At 39.3% G+C, this 22,193-nt stretch overlaps 2 protein-coding genes across 4 annotated transcripts; one reads left to right on the plus strand and one right to left on the minus strand.

Moving 5' to 3' along the window:
- Nucleotides 1-2,634: 2,634 nt before the first annotated feature.
- LIAS (lipoic acid synthetase) lies at nucleotides 2,635-13,964 on the minus strand. 3 transcript variants are annotated; one of them, XM_064511272.1, is made up of 11 exons: nucleotides 13,771-13,961; nucleotides 13,202-13,374; nucleotides 12,445-12,538; nucleotides 11,629-11,709; nucleotides 11,231-11,387; nucleotides 10,219-10,276; nucleotides 8,951-9,079; nucleotides 7,402-7,547; nucleotides 5,553-5,623; nucleotides 4,667-4,778; nucleotides 2,635-3,757 (listed from the first exon to the last, which is right to left on the minus strand). In XM_064511272.1, the coding sequence occupies exons 1-11, from the start codon at nucleotides 13,846-13,848 to the stop codon at nucleotides 3,705-3,707; spliced, it is 1,152 nt and encodes a 383-aa protein (XP_064367342.1). In that variant the 5' UTR covers nucleotides 13,849-13,961; the 3' UTR covers nucleotides 2,635-3,704. The 3 variants fall into 3 exon arrangements, 2 of the variants coding, with proteins under 2 accessions (XP_064367342.1, XP_064367343.1); XM_064511273.1 differs by having other exon boundaries at nucleotides 13,763-13,929; XR_010389085.1 differs by lacking the exon at nucleotides 2,635-3,757 and adding an exon at nucleotides 6,225-6,361 and having other exon boundaries at nucleotides 4,757-4,778; nucleotides 13,771-13,964.
- Nucleotides 13,965-14,016: 52 nt separating this feature from the next.
- Nucleotides 14,017-19,735, plus strand: RPL9 (ribosomal protein L9). The gene is made up of 8 exons (XM_064511274.1): nucleotides 14,017-14,103; nucleotides 14,460-14,506; nucleotides 14,613-14,728; nucleotides 15,645-15,740; nucleotides 16,082-16,214; nucleotides 17,685-17,765; nucleotides 18,247-18,364; nucleotides 19,604-19,735. The coding sequence occupies exons 2-7, from the start codon at nucleotides 14,461-14,463 to the stop codon at nucleotides 18,351-18,353; spliced, it is 579 nt and encodes a 192-aa protein (XP_064367344.1). The 5' UTR covers nucleotides 14,017-14,103; nucleotide 14,460; the 3' UTR covers nucleotides 18,354-18,364; nucleotides 19,604-19,735.
- The last annotated feature ends 2,458 nt before the right edge of the window (nucleotides 19,736-22,193 follow it).

Here is a 22,193-nt window from a genome sequence, read left to right on the forward strand (position 1 = left end):
TGGGCTATATAAATTAAGCTTTACTGAAGATCTGTGTAGACAAATCCTATATACCAGATGTGTGGGTGTATGTTGTGGGATTTTGTTGTTGTTTTTCTTTTGTGTCCCTTCACCCCACCTTGTATGTGTGTGTTCAACTCTTAATGTAAAGCAGTTAAAACTAGCCTGGTTTCAAGCATCTGAAATCCAAGAATATTGTAAATTAATAAACAGAAGTAGGTTTTGACCAAGAGTAGTATAGGAGTAGTTAAAGGAGACATTTCATAGTGGCTAACAAATTTCCCTCTTCCTTTTTTATTTGAGGTTCTTCTGTTGGAGGTGATACGGAGCTTACAATAGTGCTTATAATCCTGCTAAACTGAAATTTGAACTGAATTTTAAAATGCAGGAAAGCATAGGGGGTAATCTATGATGAAATACTGGGGACAGTTTTCATTATTTGCTTTTTTTATTACAAGCTGAGAACTTTTATTGCAAGTTGAGAACATCTTTTATAATGACTTGCAATATGTAGTAGTAAAGAAGCATGCGGTTTTTTTGTAATAAAGGAGAGGCTATTGCTAATTACCGAGCAAGTAGGAAAAAATTGTTTTAAAACTCTATTCTTAAATAAACAGTCTGTTTTTTGTTGATTTAACAGAAAGACTCTTTTCAAGTCACTGAAAGATACAGCAATTCTTTAGTCAGCTGCATGATAATATTTAATTATGCTTCACAAATTGAAGTAGTAGATTGATGTAATGATACTAAAAAGGAATATTCATTCTCTTAGAGTCTGTGTCAACTTGAAATTGTATTCCCAAAACTCAATTATGTGTTTTTCTGATTGCAAGGAAAATTAATGTTTCTTAAAATACTTTATTGCTGCTTTGTGGAAACAAACTGCCAAAAGCAAGTGCTTGATATACAAAAAAGAAACACTGTCACTAAATACAAAACTTTAGTGGAAATGAAGTTGAAAAATTCATGAAACCTGTGTTGAACTTAAAACTGAGAGTTCCAGGTTCTTGCTTCATGTGAGTATGCATGGTGTCTTTAACATAGTTATGGAAGAGCTGAACAGGGAATGGAAAAGATAATTGTAAAGCATTTTTTTTTAATTAGGAAAGGAGCTTTAAGACTTGTCATTTTTACTGTACAGATTGTCAAAAGTCCTCAAAGATGCTTTAAAAAAATACCCACACTCATGAAGTCAAAACATGACTGCTTTACATGGTTTACTATAGTTTCTATAGAGTTAAAAAAGTTTCTTATGTAGCTTCTGTAACTTGCTGCCTGCTACCAGACATGGTTGTGTAAAAGCCTGAGATCATTTTCTGAACCACCCAGGAACAATTCATAAAATACTTCTAACATGAAATAACATTGGAAACTGTTTCCAGAAGCATTATTTCTCATCTTGGTAAAAAAGCCAAGGATAATTATTGCACAATGTCCTCTTTTCACAATTTGGCAATAGCCTTATTGCTTAGAATCCCTTTTTCCATATTTTTGGTGGTAATATGCTTAAAGAGCAATAACTTTGCTACAGCAATATTCTGTTGAATCTGCTCCCCAGGCAAGTCAAAACTATTATTTATAGTAGGACCTCTAATAAAGGCTGACAGCTGTTAAATGTACAGGTATCCTGGAGTTAATGTTGCCCACTGCCTGCTGTTGTGGAGGGATTATTGAATTAATTTCCTTACTTTAGTGATAGCCTTCCACTGCTTTAGCATTCAGTGTACTTCAGCAGAAGCAGGGCATTTGTGGCTCAAAGCTTGCCTTGTTGTTCCAGGACTATTGGTTAGTGTTTTAAAACCTTGCCTTTCTCTGTTTGCCTTTACAAAGCATCACTATCAGACTTCTATTTCTCAGTTCTTCTGTTCTTCAGGACTCAGGTTTCTCTCCCCTTAATTTGTGCTTAATTAGCACATTCCTTCTAGCTTAAGGCTATTTGTCTTCATAACACTTTTTCACAGAATCACAGAATAGTTGGGGGGGTGGTAGGGACTGCTGGAGACAGGGTCAGCTAGAGCACATTGCCCAGGACCCTATCCAGATGGCTTCCGAATATCTCCAAAGATGGAGACTCCACAATCTCTTTGGGCAACCTCTTCCAGTATTTAACCACCCTCAGAGTAAAGTAGCATTTTCATGTGTTCAATGGAACACAAGAGTATTATATAGAAAATATCTATATAGAATATATAGACTATACATATTGCTATACTTTCATTTTGTGAAGTGTCAGCTGTACATCACTGGCCTCTCCGGTATAATTTGATTTTTGTTGTTCATACATACCATACATGACCTAATAAATAGGAGTGACTGTAGCATTAGCCTTTTTCTAAATCTGCCTTTAACATCTTGCTGAGAGTAGGGGGAGACTTTCACTCTGCTTCCTATAGACTACAGTAACTTACACAACTACTGCAGCTGGCTATAGGACACCTGAATGGGAGGAGTTTGGAACCGGATAATACAGATTCCTGGTGTGTTTCCCAGAGACAATGAGCAGGCTTAAGCTGCATTTTGATGACATTATCCAAGGTGTTCAAAGCAGACAACTATTAGGGAGATGCACTCTGAAGTATCAAGACTATGGTTCCTTGCTCCAATTGCTGGGAAAAGAGAAGCGTTTACAACTGCTAGTGTACCATAAGCTATACTTTTATTTCTGCTACGATTAAAAAAATATATATAATGGTTTTCACATTTCATCCACAATGCAATTCATTTCTCTGTTGCATTCAGATTTAACAGCCAGACCAAGCCTCAAGGCGGATAGGTAACCAGACCAAATATGACCAACAAAACCTTAGACCAGCTATTAAATTTTGCTTTAAAAATAAGACAATACCCATGAAACAGCAGTACAGTACAGAATATCAACAGTTCTGCATACCCAGTTTTGAAGAAGCAGGTGTGCAACTCAGTTGGGTTTGTTACAGTCTTAGACCCAAACTAGGAGTGGCTCTACTTATGCTGTTACAGCAACTTTGATTTTCCCTATGGTTTAAGTTATGACACCTATATATGGTTAACTGGCTTGCCACAGACTAATCCTGCTCATCCTTTGACACCCAAGCACCTGAAAAGCATTAACTATCAGAATGGTTAGCTAATTTTCTTCAGATACAGTTTAAGACACTGTCTCTTGAAGCATATTAATGATGTTTTCTCTGGTGTGATTCAATATAGCCTTAATAGGGTCTTTTGTCATATATACACTCTTTCTTTGGAGCTCCCAGGTTTCCCAAAGTCCCTGAAAATTCATGTTACATAGTAATGGTAACATATGTATCAAGGTATCAGTGCCTTTCTAATTACTTGTTACTAGCATCTTTACAAGAATCTAATTGTGGCAATATTGATAGTAGTAACAACATTGTTTACTTAAATTTCATACCTTCAGCTTGTGTTTCTTCCACCTCAGTTCCTTTGCTCTTTAAAAAATTAGTTTTATCAATACCTTCTTTAGGTTCCATCTTCTCACTGTTTATTGAACAGTAAAGTACTACTAGTCCAACTAGTAGTTGTACCCTTGCCAGGAAGAATTAGGTAAATTAATGTGAAGTGTTTTGGTGACAGAAAAGTTCTAAAAAGATAGTAAGTTTATTCATGCATCCACCATCTGGTCTTCTGTATTTCTGGAACTGAGCATATGGGCTGAAAAGGATCCTTAGAACTGGCTGCTGCAAATAGGTTTACTATCCTTTTCAGATGGCTTTTGTCTTTCTTTTTTCTACCAAGTTCTTCAAGAAGAATTCACCTAATTAAAAAGCAAAGAAGCACCAAAAGTAATTTGTAAGTATTTCAAAGCAATACATTCTTACTGAGAATTGTATTCTGCAGTGCAACTGACCTTACCAGTATTCTGTGACGATTCAATTCTGTACAATAATTCCAATATACAGATGTAAAAAACAAGAATCTTATAACCCAACAAACCCTTTTATCCTTAAAGACCATGCTTTTCCTTGACTATGCTTATGTCCAATTGCATGAAATCACTCCAACAATCAAAGATGAACTACTTCATAAAATAGGGATTAGTTATTAATTATCAGCAACTTGTAGTGAAACCTGCTACAAATTGTGCTTAAACTGGCTTTAAAATAGTCTGAAAATGAAGGTGTCCCAGCTGAGTCTTTTCTGCTCTCTTCTTAGGAAAAAGCAGGATATTGGACCTACACAACAATCCCATTAAGATCAGCTGTTACTTAATACATAGTGCTTTGTTAGAAAAAGCACTGCCATAAATGTGTCTAATTATTTCCATGGCACTGTAAATAAATTCTTTCTAAAGCAACAAAAATACACCACAAAAAAAGGCCGCTACTACACCCTGCAGTGTTCAAGAGGCAGGCTGTAATGTAAAACTTGCAAATTGTGTTTCCTTGATATGAAGCCTGCCTCAAGCAATAAGTATACTACAAACCAGGCTTGGCAAAAATGAGCTTAAGTGGCACGGTAATTGTACAATACCAGCTACTACCATACTGATGCATTTAGATGACCTGTAGAAGACAGTATGTATAAATAAAATAAAAACCAAAGGACCACTTTATGAGTTGCCCTTGAGCTAAGGTGAACTTTGTTAACCTTATTACTTCACAATTGTAACTTTATTTAGGATGTAAAATTCTATTATATTATCTAATGCATTTCAGTAATTTACCTGCTTTATAAGAGGAGCGCACTAAAGGCCCACTAGCTGTGTAATGGAATCCAAGATCATTTCCTACTTTTTCCCAGTATTTGAATTTTTCAGGAGTTATATATTCCTCAACCTGAGTGAAAAGAATTAATTTTGATCAGATAATAATGCAAAGGAAGTGGATACAGATAGAATGCAGTGACAGGAAATAAAATTATTTCACAAGTTCAAAACTTTACACTCCAAAACTTGCAGCAGTCAAGTCATAAAAATGCATTTTCTCTCTGCTTTTTACCAGAAGCATTAAATTTGCTTTTAAAATATAGCTTAACAGTTCAGAATGTAATATCTGGTTGTTGCTTCATCATTTTCTTCACTCTGTTTCTGACTGGTCATTTTGAGCAAACTTTTGTCGAAGTTAGTTAAAAATACAGTAGCCTTATGAACCTCTTCAATAGTAATATCTCAGTGAGGCAGAATAACAGGACAGAGAGTCAAACATTTCTAGACAGATTACAGAAAAAGAAAACCTAGAAAAATGGTAATATTCACAGCTGAAGTGACATCATTAAGGAAGAATCTATGAGATGGGGAAGGCCAGATGGCGTCAGCCATCATTTACACTGAGACTCAGTTGTTTTCCAGAATCATGCCTTAGCTCCAACTGCCTCCCCAGCTAGTAGCAAGTAGCAGTGAGAAGCCTGCAGAGGATGGAAGAGAGATTGCTGAGGTCATTTTTAGCAGAGAGCCCCTAACAGATGAAGATCAGGTAAGATGAGGAAGGAAATTTCTCCAAGCATCCACTGTTATGGTAAGGATGCAAATTAAACTTCTTTTTAGAAAGGAGAGACTTTGCTGCAACGAGGTAGAGGCCACAATGCTGCCAGTATACTAAAGGCATTTTTACCTTCAGGTGACGTTTTGTTGGCTGCATGTATTGTCCTAGGGTCAAACAATCTACATCGGCTTCACGCAATACTGTAAAAACAACATTTCTTGTTAGTGGCAAAAGGATTGTAAAGGATTGTCAGCACCTGAAAAACATCCTACTTACATTACAAGTCTGAACACAGGTGCTCCACAGCATATTAGAGCTGTTACATTGTGCTCTCCAGTAAACAGAACTTGTGATCTCCTTCAGCGGTGGCAATGTAAATTACGTGATTCTGAGCTCCATGCTGCTGCAAGGAGACTTGGCAATACCTGAGCTACCTAGTTTAAAGCTAGAGAGCGTACTACTATACTGCACTGCAGTCACTTGTCTCACTGCAGACAACATGCTCTTTTTATTTTATTGCTTTTTATTGTATCTTTAGGTCAGAGCCTTCATTTGATAAAATGTGGATGTATGCACATGCACTTGGCACTTTTCCACTGTTTCAAGTCTTGATGCTGTTACGCGCACAATTCTAAAGAGCTACAAATCCAAGGGGTATTGCCAACATCTTTTGACAGTTTTACGCACTTAAGGGTATATGTTAATTTTTGTGCCTGCTGCACTTGTAAGCTCTATCTGCTAAAATTTGAATATATACTAGAATCGGTATACAGCAAATGAGTTCACATAAAGTCTACTTACAGAGGGAAATCCAGACACCTGATAGTCAGCTAGCCTGAAGAATTACGTTCACTGCAGCTAGTGGGGTATTCTCAACAAAGGGATGGCTGAGAAATCAGATTTTGCAAGAGTTTCTCCATACATTCTGGCCACTTGGGCTGGTTGCCCCGAAATAAAATAGGAAAAAGAACAAACAAACACAGAGTGTTTTGATTGGAACACTGCACTCACAGGTACCCTGAAATCTCTGTTTAGACTGAGGGTTCTGTAAAGAAACTGCTTCAGTACCATACATGTTCTTTAACTCTTACACACAAGAGGGAACGGGAACAAAATTAAGCGTAACTGAATGAATGTGGTTGGTGGCTCCAAACACATCGGCGAGAGTGGCCTGAAAGTGAACAGCACCAAATCTGAACTTTCTCGCTGTTATGGTCAGGAAGTGCCAGAAAGGCAGTGTGGGAGAGTCAGGAATGGTTAATTTTACTGCCCAGGTTGTAGGGCAGCTACAAAAAAACTACACTGTACCAGTGCACTCTGTCTAAGGGCTTATCTACAAAGAATAAAGTACTGGGTAGACATTCTTTCAACTGGATTTGGCAGAAAAATTACAGGATTTATGAATTTCTTCTTGTAAGCACTTTCCATTCACTTACCACTATGAACATTTTCCTCTCCAAAAAAAAAAAAAAAAAAAAAAAAAACCCACACCAAACAGAAACCCACAAAGCAAACAAAAAACCCACAACAATGTGCCACAGCTCCAAGGAAAAGAACTTTTGTTTTACATCTGCACAGGTAAGCCAAAATAATTTTTTTTTCAGACACTGCAATCTGCCACCTCTAAAAAGAAATGCATAATAAGGTAACTATTTTGCAAGCCCATTATTTAAGTACTGCATAGTTATGAATACTGAAATAGTCACATGAAGATAGTTATAGCTGCCACTGAAATCAACAGGAGCTTGATCAGCCTGTCAAATTGTTACTGAGAAATCTGAAAGCCATAAGAACAGAATGTTTCAGAAGTTCATTTTTTTCTTAAGCAAACTTTTTTTCCATATAGCTTAGAAAACATTTCCCCCACGAGCAAACTGATTTGCACATACATCAGTCTGTTGCATTTTAAGATGCTTACAGCTGTTTTCCAATAAAACAAAATTCATACATGTGAACATATATTTCAGTACCAACTTACACTTCATTGTTGAATATACTTGTTCATCCGTCTCGCCTAGCCCCAACATAATGGAGGTTTTAGAAATTATGCCAGGTCGGACCTCTTTAGCGTGCTGCAGGACGCGTATGGACTGCTCAAATTTTGCTCGGGGATCCCGGACCTTCCTTTTAACGTTTTGAACGCAAGGGGGAAAAACGCATAACACGGTACACGGAAATTAGAGATGCTGAGACAGGTACACGCCGCTAGTTTCTACAGAGTGAAAGCCGCCACTTTGAAAAATGAGGTCTCTAGTTTCACGCCAGCTGAAGTCCCTTGAACCTGCCCCCACCAGACACGCACAGGCGGCGAGACGCGCCCGCCCCACCGCGGGCACCGCCAGGGGCGGGCCTCCCCCCCCCCGCTCCCCCGCGGGCCGCACCCCTCGGGTTCCGGCGGCCCGGCCGGGGCGGCGGCGCAGCGCGGCGCGGCCCGGGGGCGGGTGCCCTCTGCCGGCGGGCGGCGGGCAGGGCAGGCGCCGCCGCGCGAGGCACGCTGGGAGTCGCCCGGGGGCCGCCGCCGCCCCGCCATTTCGCCGCTCGCCGAGGAGGCCGAACGGCCCGAGCTGCTCCGCGCCCCCCCCAGCCCGCTCCTCGGGCCGCGGCCCCTCCCTCGGCAGCCTCACTGGCCTCCTCCTACGTGTCAAAGCCTCTCAAATCTACCCAAATATTCCCCATTAAAAACCACAGAGCCGGGGGCAGTGAGGAACTGGTTGATGCGAGTAAAGGTTAGCGGTCACGATGTGAACATGTCGTGAGATGAAGCAAAAACAGAATCGGATGTAACTGTGTTTCAGGACTGGTTTGTAATCAATTTCCTGATTTGCTTAAACCTCTCTCAAATTTGTCATCTTAGCAAAAGTCCCCAAATTTCTCAGCACGTTTCCAAGCACTCACTGTTCAGTCTTAGACTCTGACCTGCAACAGTGTTAAAATGAGTCAGGAGCATTTTATAGCTGTGTCTGCAATGCAGAAAAATCTGCATTTTTCTCATGGCAAAGTAGTTTAAGAAGCTGAACAGGTCACACACTTACAATTAGAGAAAACTGAAATGCTAGAGACTGACATGAACATAGATTTTGAAATGTACAGTATTTGGCTAAGCAAGCAAATTTTCATCCAAAAGACAATCCAATGTATACGTTAAAAACTACTGTTTAAAAATGAAGTCTGTTTCTCAAGCAGAATACCTTATAAAATGGATTAAACTACTCTCCATTAGAATGTATGCTTATTCTCTTCTTAAGACAAGTCTTTGATTTGAAAAGTACATATAAAAACTCGGGGCAAATAGAGCTAGAGCATTTTTTTCCAATTAGTGGGTATTTGGTTATAAGTTAGAGAGAAATTACTACTGATAATATAGTATCATCAACACCAGTTAGGAGAAGAATTTAAGGGACTGGGAGCTAAAGTGTTAGTGCAGATTTAAATAAATGGCTCTGACTCTTCCTTTCACAAAATTCCTTTTAGAAAATCTCTTTTATTTATATATTTTCCTTCTATTTATACATTTTATCTTTGCTTACCTCTGTAATTCTGGAACAGTTTCCACATTGTGGGCATATACATCTAGTCCTGACAATGCTACTTTCTCCACAGCTTTAAGGTCCCCACGAAAATCAGGAGTTAGGCACTCTACTAGAATTTTAGAATTCCTGAAAAGCAGAAACTGAAAATGAAAACATCTGTGGGATTTGTATCGCTGTTGCTAAAATCAAGTATTTTGCTCTAGAATATCTATACTTAATCAAAGCTTAGCAAAAAATAAACATAACTTAGTGATGCTCAGATATGCAAAGTAAATTCAAAATACATGCATAAAACATGCATATCTCTGCAAATACTAATATTAGAATTTAAACAAAACATAATGTTTTTACTTCATTGAAGTAATGAAATAAAATGAAAGTCAGATTATATTAAAACCATTCTTCTAGTCTGTCAAACAATCACATTTAGTGTTCATACATAACTTTTCCTGTGTGTCTTTGTTGCAGGCTAATTTAACACGATTTTTAACATGATTTTAGTATGACAACTTCTCAAATATAAAGCAGCTATATTCCTGTCTGCTGCGATAAGAATACTCTGCTATATTGCTCAGGAATCTAATCCTGGTGTCCAGTAGCCAGATTTCAGCTCAGAAGGACAGATGGGGAAAACTGCTCATCTTCACAGGAACCTTTCAATGTGAGGCTTAAAATGCAACACTAGATAAAGTCTCAAATGAGGTTATGGGAATTAAATCTGCAGGTAAGACAAGCATGCTATCAGATGGCACGCAGGGCAACAATATAGAGAATGAAGAAGGCTTAAATAAGCAAAATAAGAAGGTACAATTGAAGACTTAGAAACAGCCACTGTGGAAAAAATGCAAAGCATGCATACTGATTGCTGCTGAAAGAGAAATGAAACTTCCTTTGTAATGCAGTGACACTGTTTTCTAAATCCACTGTGTTTGAACCCAAATCTTTAAGAATAACATACCTCAAAAGTATGTGCTCACATGCTGATAAACCAGATGCATGGTCAAAGAAATAATCCAGTGCTTAGCTTTAAATAAGCTTGGGCTAAATTGCATCCATGGATGCTAAAATGCATCCAAATTCGAAATACTTTTGGGGGTGTTATACCAGGAAGGATGAAAAACAGGAAAAAAGGAGCATAAATAAGCAAAGGGCAGACTTTTGTACTTGCCTGGCACCTGGAGTAATCCAGCTAAAGCTAGTGTTGGCCTATATGCAGTACCACATTCTGAACTTTTAATACCAACTTTATAACATTAATAATATACCTTTCTTTCAGATGAGAGACTGTCTTTGCAAAATGTTCTGCTCCACCATCCGGAATATCTAGAAGCAATTCATTTAATTCAGTTAACTTCTTATTCAAGAAATGCATTTACTTATTAGCAAAGCCACAGAAATACTGCAGTGTAAAATTCAAATCCAAACTAGTAATAAAATTTTTGGTCAAAAGCTGAAATCCCAGTCTTATCTTACCACCAGGCCAAAGGTTTATAACAGATATTCTACCAAGACTTGTTCTGCACTCAGGCGAAATATGATCATTTAAGGCAGACTTTGAACACTTACTCTGAATTTATTTGTCTGTGCAGGTTCACTATCAACCTGAACACAGAATAACTTTATCTATTTATGTTTTTGATATGTTTTTGTTGAGAGTTCCACAAAAATAGGAATATATCCAGTTAATCATTACTGTAAGCCACTTTGAAGCTACTAGACTTTTAACAGAAGTATACTGAACAGTCTTTGCAACACAGTTTTTCCCACCTGTGTAGTATTACCACAGAGGAGCCATTACAACCATACAGAAAGGAAAGGAAACTCTTTTGTTAAGTGTAGTCTGTTCCAGGTCTAGTTTTTGGAAGGAAGTTCTGTAATGGCATTACATATGAACAAGGGGTTTTTTTGGCTGATCAAATAATAGAACATACCACATATGTATAAATTTGGCCAAAAACAAATTACAAAAATGTTCTTCCAAACCATTCCATCACAAAATTAGCCCTGGCTTTACTAAAAGAACACAAGCTTTTAGGAATATCTAATAAAATATAATATAATATTTTTACGATTTCATAACAGTGTAATTTCTGGCATATCTTAACAGACACAGAGAATATAAAGAATAGGTATAACCTTCCCAAAGTTTCAGCACTGCTGACTCCTTTAATATAGTGTATCTCAATAATCCCATTGAGTGAGGAATGTTTATTGAGGTCTACGGTTATTCCATGCATGGGTGCTTACACCGGAAGACATTAATAACAACATACTAACCGTCTCTGTCCACAGATGTCAATACGACATAATCCAAGCCCCATTCAGCTATAGCTTTTGCTGTATTGTAAGGCTCCTCAGGATCTAGTGGAGGTGGATTTTTTGCTGTCTTTACTGAACAAAATCTGCAACCTCTAGTGCATGTGTCACCCATCAGCTGAAATAAGAAAGACATTCCTACCTTTATATTTTACACATCACTAGTGTTTGGCCAAGAAATAGCTAATTACGCTAAATGAGATAAACCCCAGCACCAGAGAAAAAAAGTGAGGACAATGATTTACTGTACATTTCATATAATAAACCTGGACAACTACAGCAGAGATTGATGCATATCCACATATGCTACCAACAGCTCAGACATTTACAGAATACTTGAGAAATAGCTAGTAGCTTACCATAATAGTAGCTGTAGCTGTAGCATATTCACCACCTCCCCAGCATTCTCCAATGTTAGGACAACGTGCTTCCTCACATACCTAAAGTTAAAAGACATTATCGTACTATATTTCAACTGTAGCTTACAAACAAAGCACAACTCCTTCTGTGATAAATGAAAAGGTTAACAGAGTTACCTGCTATTACATAAGAAGTCAGTAATAAAGCAAGGAATAAAATCATTATTTCCTGGCACCCATTCCTCTACCATTCTTTTACAACTCCAAACACTCTTCAGCCAAGTATCTGTCTTATTAACTAGCATAGATTATTTGTCATTAGCATTTTAATTAAATTTAAAAGATGATAAAATATTCACGAGAACTAGAATGCATCAAAGCATGATCTTTCCCCCCAAAAGAAGAAAAAAAACCCTATGCATACCTACCACTTTTTACAACCTGGAAGGTATATTTGATAAAACTCATATGTTTCTAGAATTTCTTACCATGCAGAATGTGTATAATTCTGGAATCACATGTGTATGATTCCTTTAAAGGCAGTCACACATAGCATCTTCAGATCTCTTTGAGGATGCAAGTAGCAAACCCTAATATTTAAATCACAGCAGAGAAAATAAGAAATTCTGTACAGCTTTCTTCTTCATTCTCTATGTGTAAAATTCACCCCGGAAAAAGGGATCAGCACTGAGCTTGGTTTCAGCCTTGAAGATCTTATAAGATATGATTTCTAGTTGTCCTCCACAAAGAAATAATTTCATACCATTAAAAGAATGCCTTATTTTTACAGGAAAACATTGTTGGTTCTAGATTTACCGTATGAAGATTTAAACTTCTCAAGGTATTCTTTAGTTTATTATAGTTCTTTCCCATAGGAATCTTTGTTTTCAGCCATGGAGGAAGTCGCAGCCTGAATAACATCAAGCAAACATAAAGATTAATAAATACTTTACATGGTAAGCTTCCATTAATTTCATGTAACTACTTTATCTTATTAGAGATTCCAACTATGAAAGATTGCTTGAAAATATTAATGCTGTTCATAGGCACAATGACTTCTCTCTTCCATATTTATTAACAGACCAACATTCAAAAGTAGGAGTTTGTTGTCGTTATAAAGTTGAAAACTGTTTACTGTTGGAATTTAACAGTGCCACAACAGAGGTAGCAACAAGTAACATTTCAGATAAAGGCAGTATAAATTACACAACTATCACAAAGTCTGATCAAATAATGAGTAGAAACATGTTTTGCTTTAACCACTTCTTAATTTAGTCTGCAATAATATTTTTTTTGTATTAAAAATACTTTTTCAAGACCTAAGTAGGGTATATTCACCTATTGATGTATACTCACAATTTGATACAGGTCATGACAGAAGTACTCAAGTGAGAAAATACAACTGCATCTCATGTTTTGTTATATATTTGAAATTAATAAGTGTTCTTTCTTGAAAAATTATTAACTTGGCAAGACAGTACAACAGTATTTAATAAAAATACATTATGTAGTTAATACTAAACATGCAAAATACTGCAAAGAAGCAACTATGTTTGTCTAAAACGACAAATACCTCTCTCCTTTCTGGAGCTTTAAATTGCCTTTATACTCAGCCCATGCGCTCTTGTCTGACAAATCCCCTGATACAAAGTCTTGTAAGCCTGGTCCATTCTGCAGAAATTCTTTTTTTTCTTCTGGCAATGAACCCGATGTTCTATACTGGTTACACACATGGCTTGCAGACACCTGAAACAAACAACACTATTATTTATTGAATTATAAACATATTCCTGCTATATACTAAATAACTACTTGTCCTTTGGGTGGTTCACCATACGCTTTAAAGAGATCGTATATGTCTTTTCCCTACTGCCCTTAAGTAAAACACATAATGCTCTTTTTGGCTCATCACTTAACACGCCCCCCCACCCCGGGCGCTGCCGGCCTCGTCCCTGCGCAGCGTCCCCCAGCGGGACCTGCGCCACCGGCCGCAGGACCCCTTCGTCCCGCTCCCCTCCCCGCCCCTCGCCTCGGCCCGCCGCCCGCAGCCGGCAGCAGCGAGGCCCCGCTGACAGCGACGCTCCCCGCCCGGCCCGGCAGCAGCCCCGCCGCCGCCGCCCTCCCCGGACGGCACCTGCTCACCCGGCGCAGGGGCCCCAGCAGCAGCCGCCTGACGGCGGCAGCGACCGCGCAGCGGCGGCCCCGCGGCAGCAGTGACATGGCGGCCCCGCGCCCGGCCCGGCCTGGTGCGGTGCGGTGCGGTGCGGTGCGCTCCGGCGCGCTGCGGCCCGGCCGATCGATCCTCTCAGCACTCGGCTGCTCTCCCTCCCCCCCAGTCGGCTCTCTCACATCAATTTTCGGCTACTCTAGCCTCTCGAGCGTCTGTGCCGGCGTGATGACGCCAGGGCGCCGGCGAGCGGCTACAAGTACGTGATGACGTAGTACGCTGCCCCTTTCCTCTCTGCGCGCTGCGAGGTGAGGCTGGGGGCCCGCGGGATCCGTGACCATCCGCCGCCGCGGGCGCCCGGTCGTAGCGCCCGGCCGCGGGCAGCCCCCCGGGGCGCCTTCCGGCCCCGCTGAGCCGCTCTGCCCCGCGCCCCGCGGGGGGACCCCCGGGGCGGCGCCGTCGCCGCCGCTCGGCCCGGAGCGATGGGACTGGGCCGCGGCGGGGCAGCGCTGTGGGGAGCGGAGCCGCGCGCCGTGACGGCTCCCGGGCGGCGGGGGCTCCGTGGCGGGGCGTTTCGCGTGAGGGGGGGGCCTGGGAGCGCGTGAGGGGGCTGAAAAGGGGCCTTCCCCGGGAGGGCTGCAGCCTCTGTCGTGTGTGCTTGCAGGATGAAGACCATCCTCAGCAACCAGACCGTTGACATCCCCGAGCAAGGTGCGTCTGCCCGCGCGTTTGCACGGCGCGTAGTGCTGCGGGCCCGGCCCCCCTCCTCCCCCCCCCCCCCCCCTCCGGTTAACAGCTGTTTACCTCTTATTTCTAGTCAGTGTTTCGCTGAAGGGCCGGACAGTCATTGTAAAGGGCCCCAGAGGAACCCTGCGAAGGGATTTTAACCACATTAATGTGGAGCTGTCCCTCCTGGGGAAGAAACGCAAGAAGGTGAGTGGTGTAGAGTTTGTTTTTCTGTTTGGAGAGGAGGAGTTTTCTAAGAACTAGCTAAAAAAAATCACTGGCGGTTTAGGAGTCTGAACCAAATTATTTTGCTATGAGTAAATTAGTTATTTTTCATTTGTTTATTTGTATTTTGAAAGAGGCTGGCTTCGTGGACTGTGGGGGCCTGCTCAGACTTCGTGAGTTTAGGTTCCATGAAAGTCTTTAAATAATCTACAATATTTGAGGACAAATTGGTTGACTTATTTTTTTGTATAGTTAGAGTCTGCTAATTGTTGGGCAGTGGGTTGCTTATTGTGTATAAATTTTCTGATGTTAAACAGGTGAATTTAGTTCTCTACACTTAACTTCAGGAATTGGGAAGTCATGTTGGGAGAGCAGAAACTTTCTAAGTGAATGGATAGCATCTGCATGCAGTTTTAAAGACTTAAAAGGAGGGATGAGGGAGGTGGGTGAGTTGAGCTACTTGGCAAGCATATATGAGTAAGTATGGTATGGTGCAAGAGCTGGTTCCTTATCCTGTGTTTCATTAAAAAGTTGATAGATTATAGCCAGGAGACTGACTTTGGAATAGCATGTTCAGTGTTTGGCATATCTGGCAGTGTATTCTTCAGCTTAAGGATGTCAGAGGGTTTTTTTACACTTCATATCCATCACAGTTTCTTTCAAGATTTGTTAGTAATTGGATATGAAGAAAAACTATTTTTCATATATCTGGCGGGATAGGAAATAAAGATTTAAGTGGGCTTTTAATAGTTTTTGAAAGAAATAGAAAGAGCTTTCTGCTTTTGTTAGGGGAACTATTCATAAATTATATGAATTTCCCAGTCTTAGTTTGTCACAGAAACTTTTACCTTTCTAACTCTGAAATGTAGATGAATGCTTTTTTTTTTTTTTTGTATAGCTACGGGTTGACAAATGGTGGGGTAACAGAAAGGAGCTGGCAACAGTTCGCACAATTTGCAGCCATGTGCAGAACATGATAAAAGGCGTTACACTGGTGAGTTTTCTATTTTAAAATAGTTACTTTTGTCATTTTGCTGCTGGCAATAACAGCCTCTTACTTAAACTGGAGCTTTTCTAAGGTGTACAAGATGTTATGTACGTAGCTTGCTTGTAGCTTCCCCCCAGCTTTCTGTTGAATGTGTTTTGCGGGTGGAAGAAAGTATGAACCATAAACTCCAGATGTCACTTGGGCTCAGTGTTTTAGTATTGTCAAGTTCTCGTTCTTTGAAAAACAGTTTTACTACTTTACTCTTAGATCTATCAAATAAGTTTTATGCATCTTTTTTTGCCTTTTTGATGTGTTCTAATTATGATATCTAATTTGCTTAATCCCAGGGCTTTCGTTACAAGATGAGATCAGTGTATGCTCACTTCCCCATCAATGTAGTTATACAGGATAATGGCTCACTTGTGGAAATCCGAAACTTCTTGGGAGAGAAGTACATTCGCAGAGTGCGCATGAGACCAGGTGGGTGTATCTGATGGCATTGTACTCTGCTATTTCTAACAAGGGTTTCCAAGTTGGTTTGTTTAGGTACTACCACTGATAGAAGCAGGTGGTAAATGACTGTTCAGGCAGCATTTGCATTTCACATTGAATTTACATACTCATGATGGTACATGTACCACTGTTTAGATTTACAATAAATGGTAATTTATATTTAGTAGTAAGAAAGCTCAATGCTAGGTCTTGTAATATGAATTACAAGGAGCATAGGACTTACTTTTGTTGTTGTTGGGTCTTGTCAGAGTTTGAACTGGATGTGGTCAGTGTTGGATTTTTCTTTTACAAATACTGCACATAGACTAGGTAGGCTCACCCTGCATCACACTTTTGGTCTTTAAAGTGCATTGTAATTTGAATTTCCTGATTGCCTAGGAGTGTGTATGATAAACTTCAAAATCTTTATACTTCTTTGTTCTATAGCTTACATATTTCTTGGAGTATTAACAAGATTTCTGAGAGACTTGGTTTTGCGTCTTATGCACTTGGAGTATTAGCAAAATTTCTGAGAGACTGGGAATTTGAACCTTGTTAAATTTCCAGACAGAGAGGCAGAACATGTTCTAAAAACACTGCTATCATAAGACTGTGTAGGGAGAACTTCTCCCATCATTTTTCTTTAATACTTCTACTGCTGCTGGAGGTATGGGTGAGCATAGTTTGTAGGAAAGATAGTGTTTTGGAGTGATTTTCGATGAAAGTGTTGGACTTTTGCGAAAACATTGGTAGATACAGTGCAGGAGTTTTTATGGGAAGCTTTGACTTTGATTTGTAGTGAAATACTATGGGTAAGTTTATTGTAATTGATTTTTGTAAATCAGTCATTTACTTGAAACACATGTAGGTATTAAGTGTTACTTTTATCTATTAAGTCAATATGTATTCGATTTTGAGGTATAAAAACTGACTTGGGTTACTTTCCTTACAAATGAAAGTTTGCATATACAAATTCTTGAATGTGGTAGTGTTTATTCCCTATGAATATTCCCAGTGTTTCTAGTATAAACATGGTGCTTAACATGTCAGATGGCAAGGTTTTTTTGCTGACTTGATGGTGGGGGAGGGGAGAATTCACTTAATGAACATAAGAATGTGGAAAATGGCACCACCTAGCTGACAAAGCCATGCTGGCAAAATTTCTGGTTTACAGGTGGTGTTGGTGATTTAATGCTGTAATATAATAATGTTTAAGTAGGAACCTTAGTTGGTGTAAGTTACGGTGTGGATGGAAAGAAACTAATCTTTGTGTGCTGAAACTTTAGGAGAGGACAATCCTGGAAGGAGTTTTGGGAGACCATTTTAACTAAATCATAGAAATATTGCCTAGAATAATACCATCTGGCTCCATAAAATTGGGACAGGGCATGAACAGTGTTTTCTTAGTTCAGCTTCAGTGTCTTCACCAATGATGACTGTGCGTTTTCCTTTCTCTAGGTGTTTCCTGTGCAGTATCTCAAGCCCAGAAAGATGAACTGATCCTTGAAGGGAATGACATTGAACTAGTCTCCAATTCAGGTTGGTGAGCTAGCTACTTGGGAAGGCTTAATGATGTGGTCACTTTTATCTGAAGATGTCAGTTTTGCAAACTGTATCTTGGTCCTTTTTTCTTCATCCTGAGGTAAATGACAGGTCACATATATGTATGTTGTTGTTTGTTTAGCCAGTGTAATTGCTTTTCTTAGTTTTTTTTGGTTTTTTTAAATGTAGAGACGTTTTTGGAAGTCCCCAGAACCTGTCTTGCAGTTAGTATTGAAGGTCTTTGTGCCATAACACTTCTCAACTTTTCAGTTGTACAAGTATGCAGTAGTAGACTTTGTCCTCCAGGCTACCAAAGTGGGTGCAGTGAAGTGTGTTCTATTTTCATTAAAACTGACTGGATTTCAAGTTTGGTAATTCCCTCCTCCAAGTGACAGTTTCATGTGTCATTTGAAGTGTTGGAGCACATACAGTCTTGGACCTTTTGCTTTGTGTACTAATGGTCTTCCTTTCTCTGTAGCTGCCTTGATCCAGCAGGCCACTACAGTCAAGAACAAGGATATCAGGAAATTCTTGGATGGTATCTATGTTTCCGAGAAAGGAACAGTGCAGCAGGCAGATGAGTAAAACTATAATAGGTTGGTATTATCTTATGCAGATTGGCATTATCTTGTTGCATTAATATGCTGTATTCGTCAGGTGTGTTTAGTTGTTTTTCAGGGTGAAGGTGGCTCCTTAGTTTGCATCTAAATTTATGATTACAAGGGAGCTGGGAACCATAGGGATGTGAGGCAGTGTGCTTGAGCAGCTACCATACAAGGAAGGTTGCTTGACTTGGGAACTTGCCAAGGTTTGTCTGCTTTAACAAGGCTGTGATTAAGCAGGTTGCCAACATGGATGCAGCGATGCTTGTTTAAGGTGTCTTTATATCATAAAACTTAATTTCTGCTAGGGCTCTTGATCAGCAGCTTTGCATCTTTCACCAACTTGGTTTTATGCTACTTATGGAGAAACATGTAACTCTAGAAAAGGGGTATATTCTATGCTGTGGTTGCTAGTTGAAATGATAACAGAATTAAAAACCCAACTGACCTAAGCTGGTCTGGAAGGCCAGTTTCCTCTTATTTGTCGAGAAGACTTTCTTAGGCTGATGTTCTTTCTTGCTGGGTACTGACTCCATTTAAATAAACGGATCACAGTCATAAGTATCTTTTGTGATTTATGTATAAATGCTTGTAAACGAAAGTCAATTTAACAATGACAAGTAATGCTGTGTAGGACATTTATAATTAGGGCTGAATATAGGATTTTTGGATAATTTAAGAATTGTAACTGCTGAAAGAATTTGATGCATTTCAGCTATATATGGCTCCATAGAAGGTGAAAAATACACATGAAGGATGAGACAGTTTGAGCTGAACTGAAAATGAATGTGTGCCTTCTGAACTTCAGCTTGAAACACAGAGTCCAAATAACAAGTTTCAAAGTTGTGGGTGTGTGGTTTTTTTGTTTTGTTTTTTTTTGGTTTTTTTTTGTTTTGTTTTTAGCACTAGCAAGGTACTAGGCACTTGCAAGCTACTGGAAAATTATTTTTAGTGCTGTTCAGAGTCCTTTGAGAGAAGGAAGAAGGACTTTTTCTCTGTTAAACAATCTGGAGCTGTTTGCAGGCATCTTTTAACTTTATACAGACAAGCCGGCTTAGAGTTCTTTGTAAGCTATTAAGAATGTTTTCATGTCTGTTCAGAAGTGAGACTAACGAATTTAAATATTTGTCTTGCATTAAAATCATCAGAAAAAGTAATTTGTCACATGTCCATTAACTTTCAATTTCATATTTGCAGTGTAAAATCCTTTCTAAAATTTCTTTCTATTTACAGCTGTCTAGATCCTAAAACAAACCACCATGAAATAAGCCACCAGGAGACCACCATATCAGCAAGTACTGGATTGGTGCCTCTGACATAAACTGAGCAAGATGAGAGGTTTAATAAAATAAAACACATTTCATATCTTGGGTCTCTTTTTTTTTAAGAACTGAATAGTGATTGCAGTGAATCATTTCAAGACTTCTTTGGCTTTTGGAAAAGCAGAGTTTTACAGGTAACACAACATGATGTTAGTGCTGTGCACACATTTGTTATTGACGGTAGCCTTACCTGTGCAGTGTTGGTTTTTTTTTGTTTTGTTTTCTTTGTTTTGTTTTTTTAACCAGTCTCTGAGAACTTTGGGAATCTGAAGTCAATTTCTGTAGGGAAATCAAGACTTGCCATGATATCAACTGAAGTAGGTTAAAAGCTAAAGCTGTGAGCAGTAGAATTAATTTTCCAATATTGCATTTAAATTGGATAGAGAGATTGAATAAATCTGAAAATAGAATGTTTTAGCAATATTGTTGATTTAAGAAAACCTAGGGCTCTACCTCTGAATTCAGATAGAGCTTATTGTGAAGTTTCAGTGATAGTGATTTGTGTCATCTGGGAATTCCAGTTCTGTGGATTTTCTGGTGTGCTAATCTTAATGTAGCAACAAAGTGTTGAGACTTTGTGCTGTTTCTTGTTATGTTCAAATTGTGAAAAAGATTCACATTAAAGAAGAGATTAGGAGGATGCAAAAACGTATTTGGCAGCAAGTTGCTAAAGCTTAATATTGAGGAAAGAATCTGCATGTGCATAACAAATTCAGGATAGCCCCCAAATCAGTTCTGTGATGCTGCTTTCATTTCACATGGGTGTGCAGTACTAGTGTCTCTGATCCTGGGAAAGTGTACTAAATTTGCAAACTTGAAGGTTGTGTATGGCCTCCTTCCATTTTTAAGATGTGGTTCTTGTGCTGTTCAGATTGTAGCACTAGATTGCTTGTGCAATCAACATGGAATTCAAGATGAGCACTGTTGCAGCTGTATTTCAGTTTCCCTGTGGTATACTTAAATTTGATTCCCCAGTTGCTTTGGTAATAACTAGTTGGTGCCTTTGGGTATTGAAGGGATATGTGTGTTTCCAATGCAGGTACTGTTTTGCTGCACTAGTAGAACACTGTGTAACACAAGCCAGAGTCTCTGATCAATTTACTAGCACTTACCTTTTGAATTAATGAACCTTCTTCAGTGTTGACCAACCCTTGAAACATAATGGAGAAATACTTGCGTGCATTTATGAAATGAGACTCAGGGTTGGGACAGGTAATGGGAGTTTGGGGTTCAGTTGGTTGTGCAAATGCTGTTTGGAGAATATTATGTGCAAAGTCCATAGTAGTTTGAGTAATCTGTATGGTACAGAGCAGCCGTAATTCTTTAATGACTGTGTAATCTCTGTGACTGTACTCCTAGTATTACTGTATAGTTAACAGCCAGCAGTTAACAGCTGGAAGTGATGACTCTACTCTGGATGGATAAGAAAGCTCTTCTCTGGATGGCATTGCTTCTGCAAGCTAGAGGTAAACACGTCTCAAGAACTTAGGTCTTTTCTCATTGAGTCCTGTAGGTTCTTCTGAGTGTATGCTCAGCACTTTCTTACAGTTTGACAGCCATTACTCAAGCCCAGAAGATGCTGTTCTCAAAGCTCTTGAAAGAAAAAGAGTTCATGGGTTCATAGCCTAGAGAGATGCTGGGCACCTTTAGAAATTACCAGAATCAGACTAAGGGAAATCTGAGTTTGTTACCTGAAAAATAAGTGATAGCAGGTTCATTTATCCTTCAAGTCCATTATGCTTAGATAGGTGGCCTTTGCTTTATGCAGCAATAGCTGTTAGTGTGGAATGCAATCTGAAGGATGGGCAAATACAATATTAGAGTGACTTTAAAATTATTTTCTGCTCAGTAGTTCAAGATTCTTGTTAGCCTTTCAATTTTGGGTATTACAAGAGAACTCTGAAAGGAGAGAATAGATTGAATGGAATCTAGGGAAGCTATGTAGGACTTTCATATCCCTCGTTCTAGCATCCCTTATCCTGTTGTCTTCTATAGGCTATGGGAGGCAACTTCTTTCTGTACTGAGATCAGAACTTTTGGTAACCTTTTTAATGGAGATACCTAGAGTTGAAGATAGCAGTTTGTTTCTTTCATAGTTTAATCATCGAAGCAGTTGCCCTTGGTTTTGAAAGTTAGTGTCTAGTCACTAATTGTAATGCCTCAAATGTTCAAGGTTCCCCCCCGCTTCCCTGTGCTTTTTTTGCTAGATTCAGTGTCCATTGGCACTTGAGTTTTTAGCCTTACTAAGGTAACTTTATATTATGCATTAGGCTGTTACCGTCTTTAAATAAATAGTTATCTTGAAATTAAAATATTAAAGTGAGATTGAATTGAAAAGGGAGCTTTGACAAGGTAAGGAGAATGATTGGGTGAAAGATGTAGTAAAAACCTCCAGCTTTGAGGAAGGCATTTGCCAGATTAAGATGTGCAAAGTTTAACTCTGGCATGTTTTCCTCTAAATTCAGGCAGGGATAGCACCACTGTCAGCTGGTTATGGCTAT

The sequence above is a fragment of the Dromaius novaehollandiae genome, chromosome 4 (assembly GCF_036370855.1).
Source record: "Dromaius novaehollandiae isolate bDroNov1 chromosome 4, bDroNov1.hap1, whole genome shotgun sequence".
Lineage (NCBI taxonomy): Eukaryota > Metazoa > Chordata > Aves > Casuariiformes > Dromaiidae > Dromaius > Dromaius novaehollandiae.

Excerpts from the sequence above, each read along its gene's own strand:
- LIAS (XM_064511272.1), bottom strand. The coding sequence starts at position 13,848 with ATGTCACTGCTGCCGCGGGGCCGCCGCTGCGCGGTCGCTGCCGCCGTC. Across the intron at positions 7,548-8,950 it reads ACTGTTCCAGAATTACAGAG|GAAGGTCCGGGATCCCCGAG; the intron begins GTAAGCAAAGAT and ends AAACGTTAAAAG. Across the intron at positions 3,758-4,666 it reads GCGCTCCTCTTATAAAGCAG|GTGAATTCTTCTTGAAGAAC; the intron begins GTAAATTACTGA and ends CTTTTTAATTAG.
- RPL9 (XM_064511274.1), top strand. The coding sequence starts at position 14,461 with ATGAAGACCATCCTCAGCAACCAGACCGTTGACATCCCCGAGCAAG. Across the intron at positions 14,729-15,644 it reads TGGGGAAGAAACGCAAGAAG|CTACGGGTTGACAAATGGTG; the intron begins GTGAGTGGTGTA and ends TTTTTTGTATAG. Across the intron at positions 16,215-17,684 it reads CAGAGTGCGCATGAGACCAG|GTGTTTCCTGTGCAGTATCT; the intron begins GTGGGTGTATCT and ends TCCTTTCTCTAG.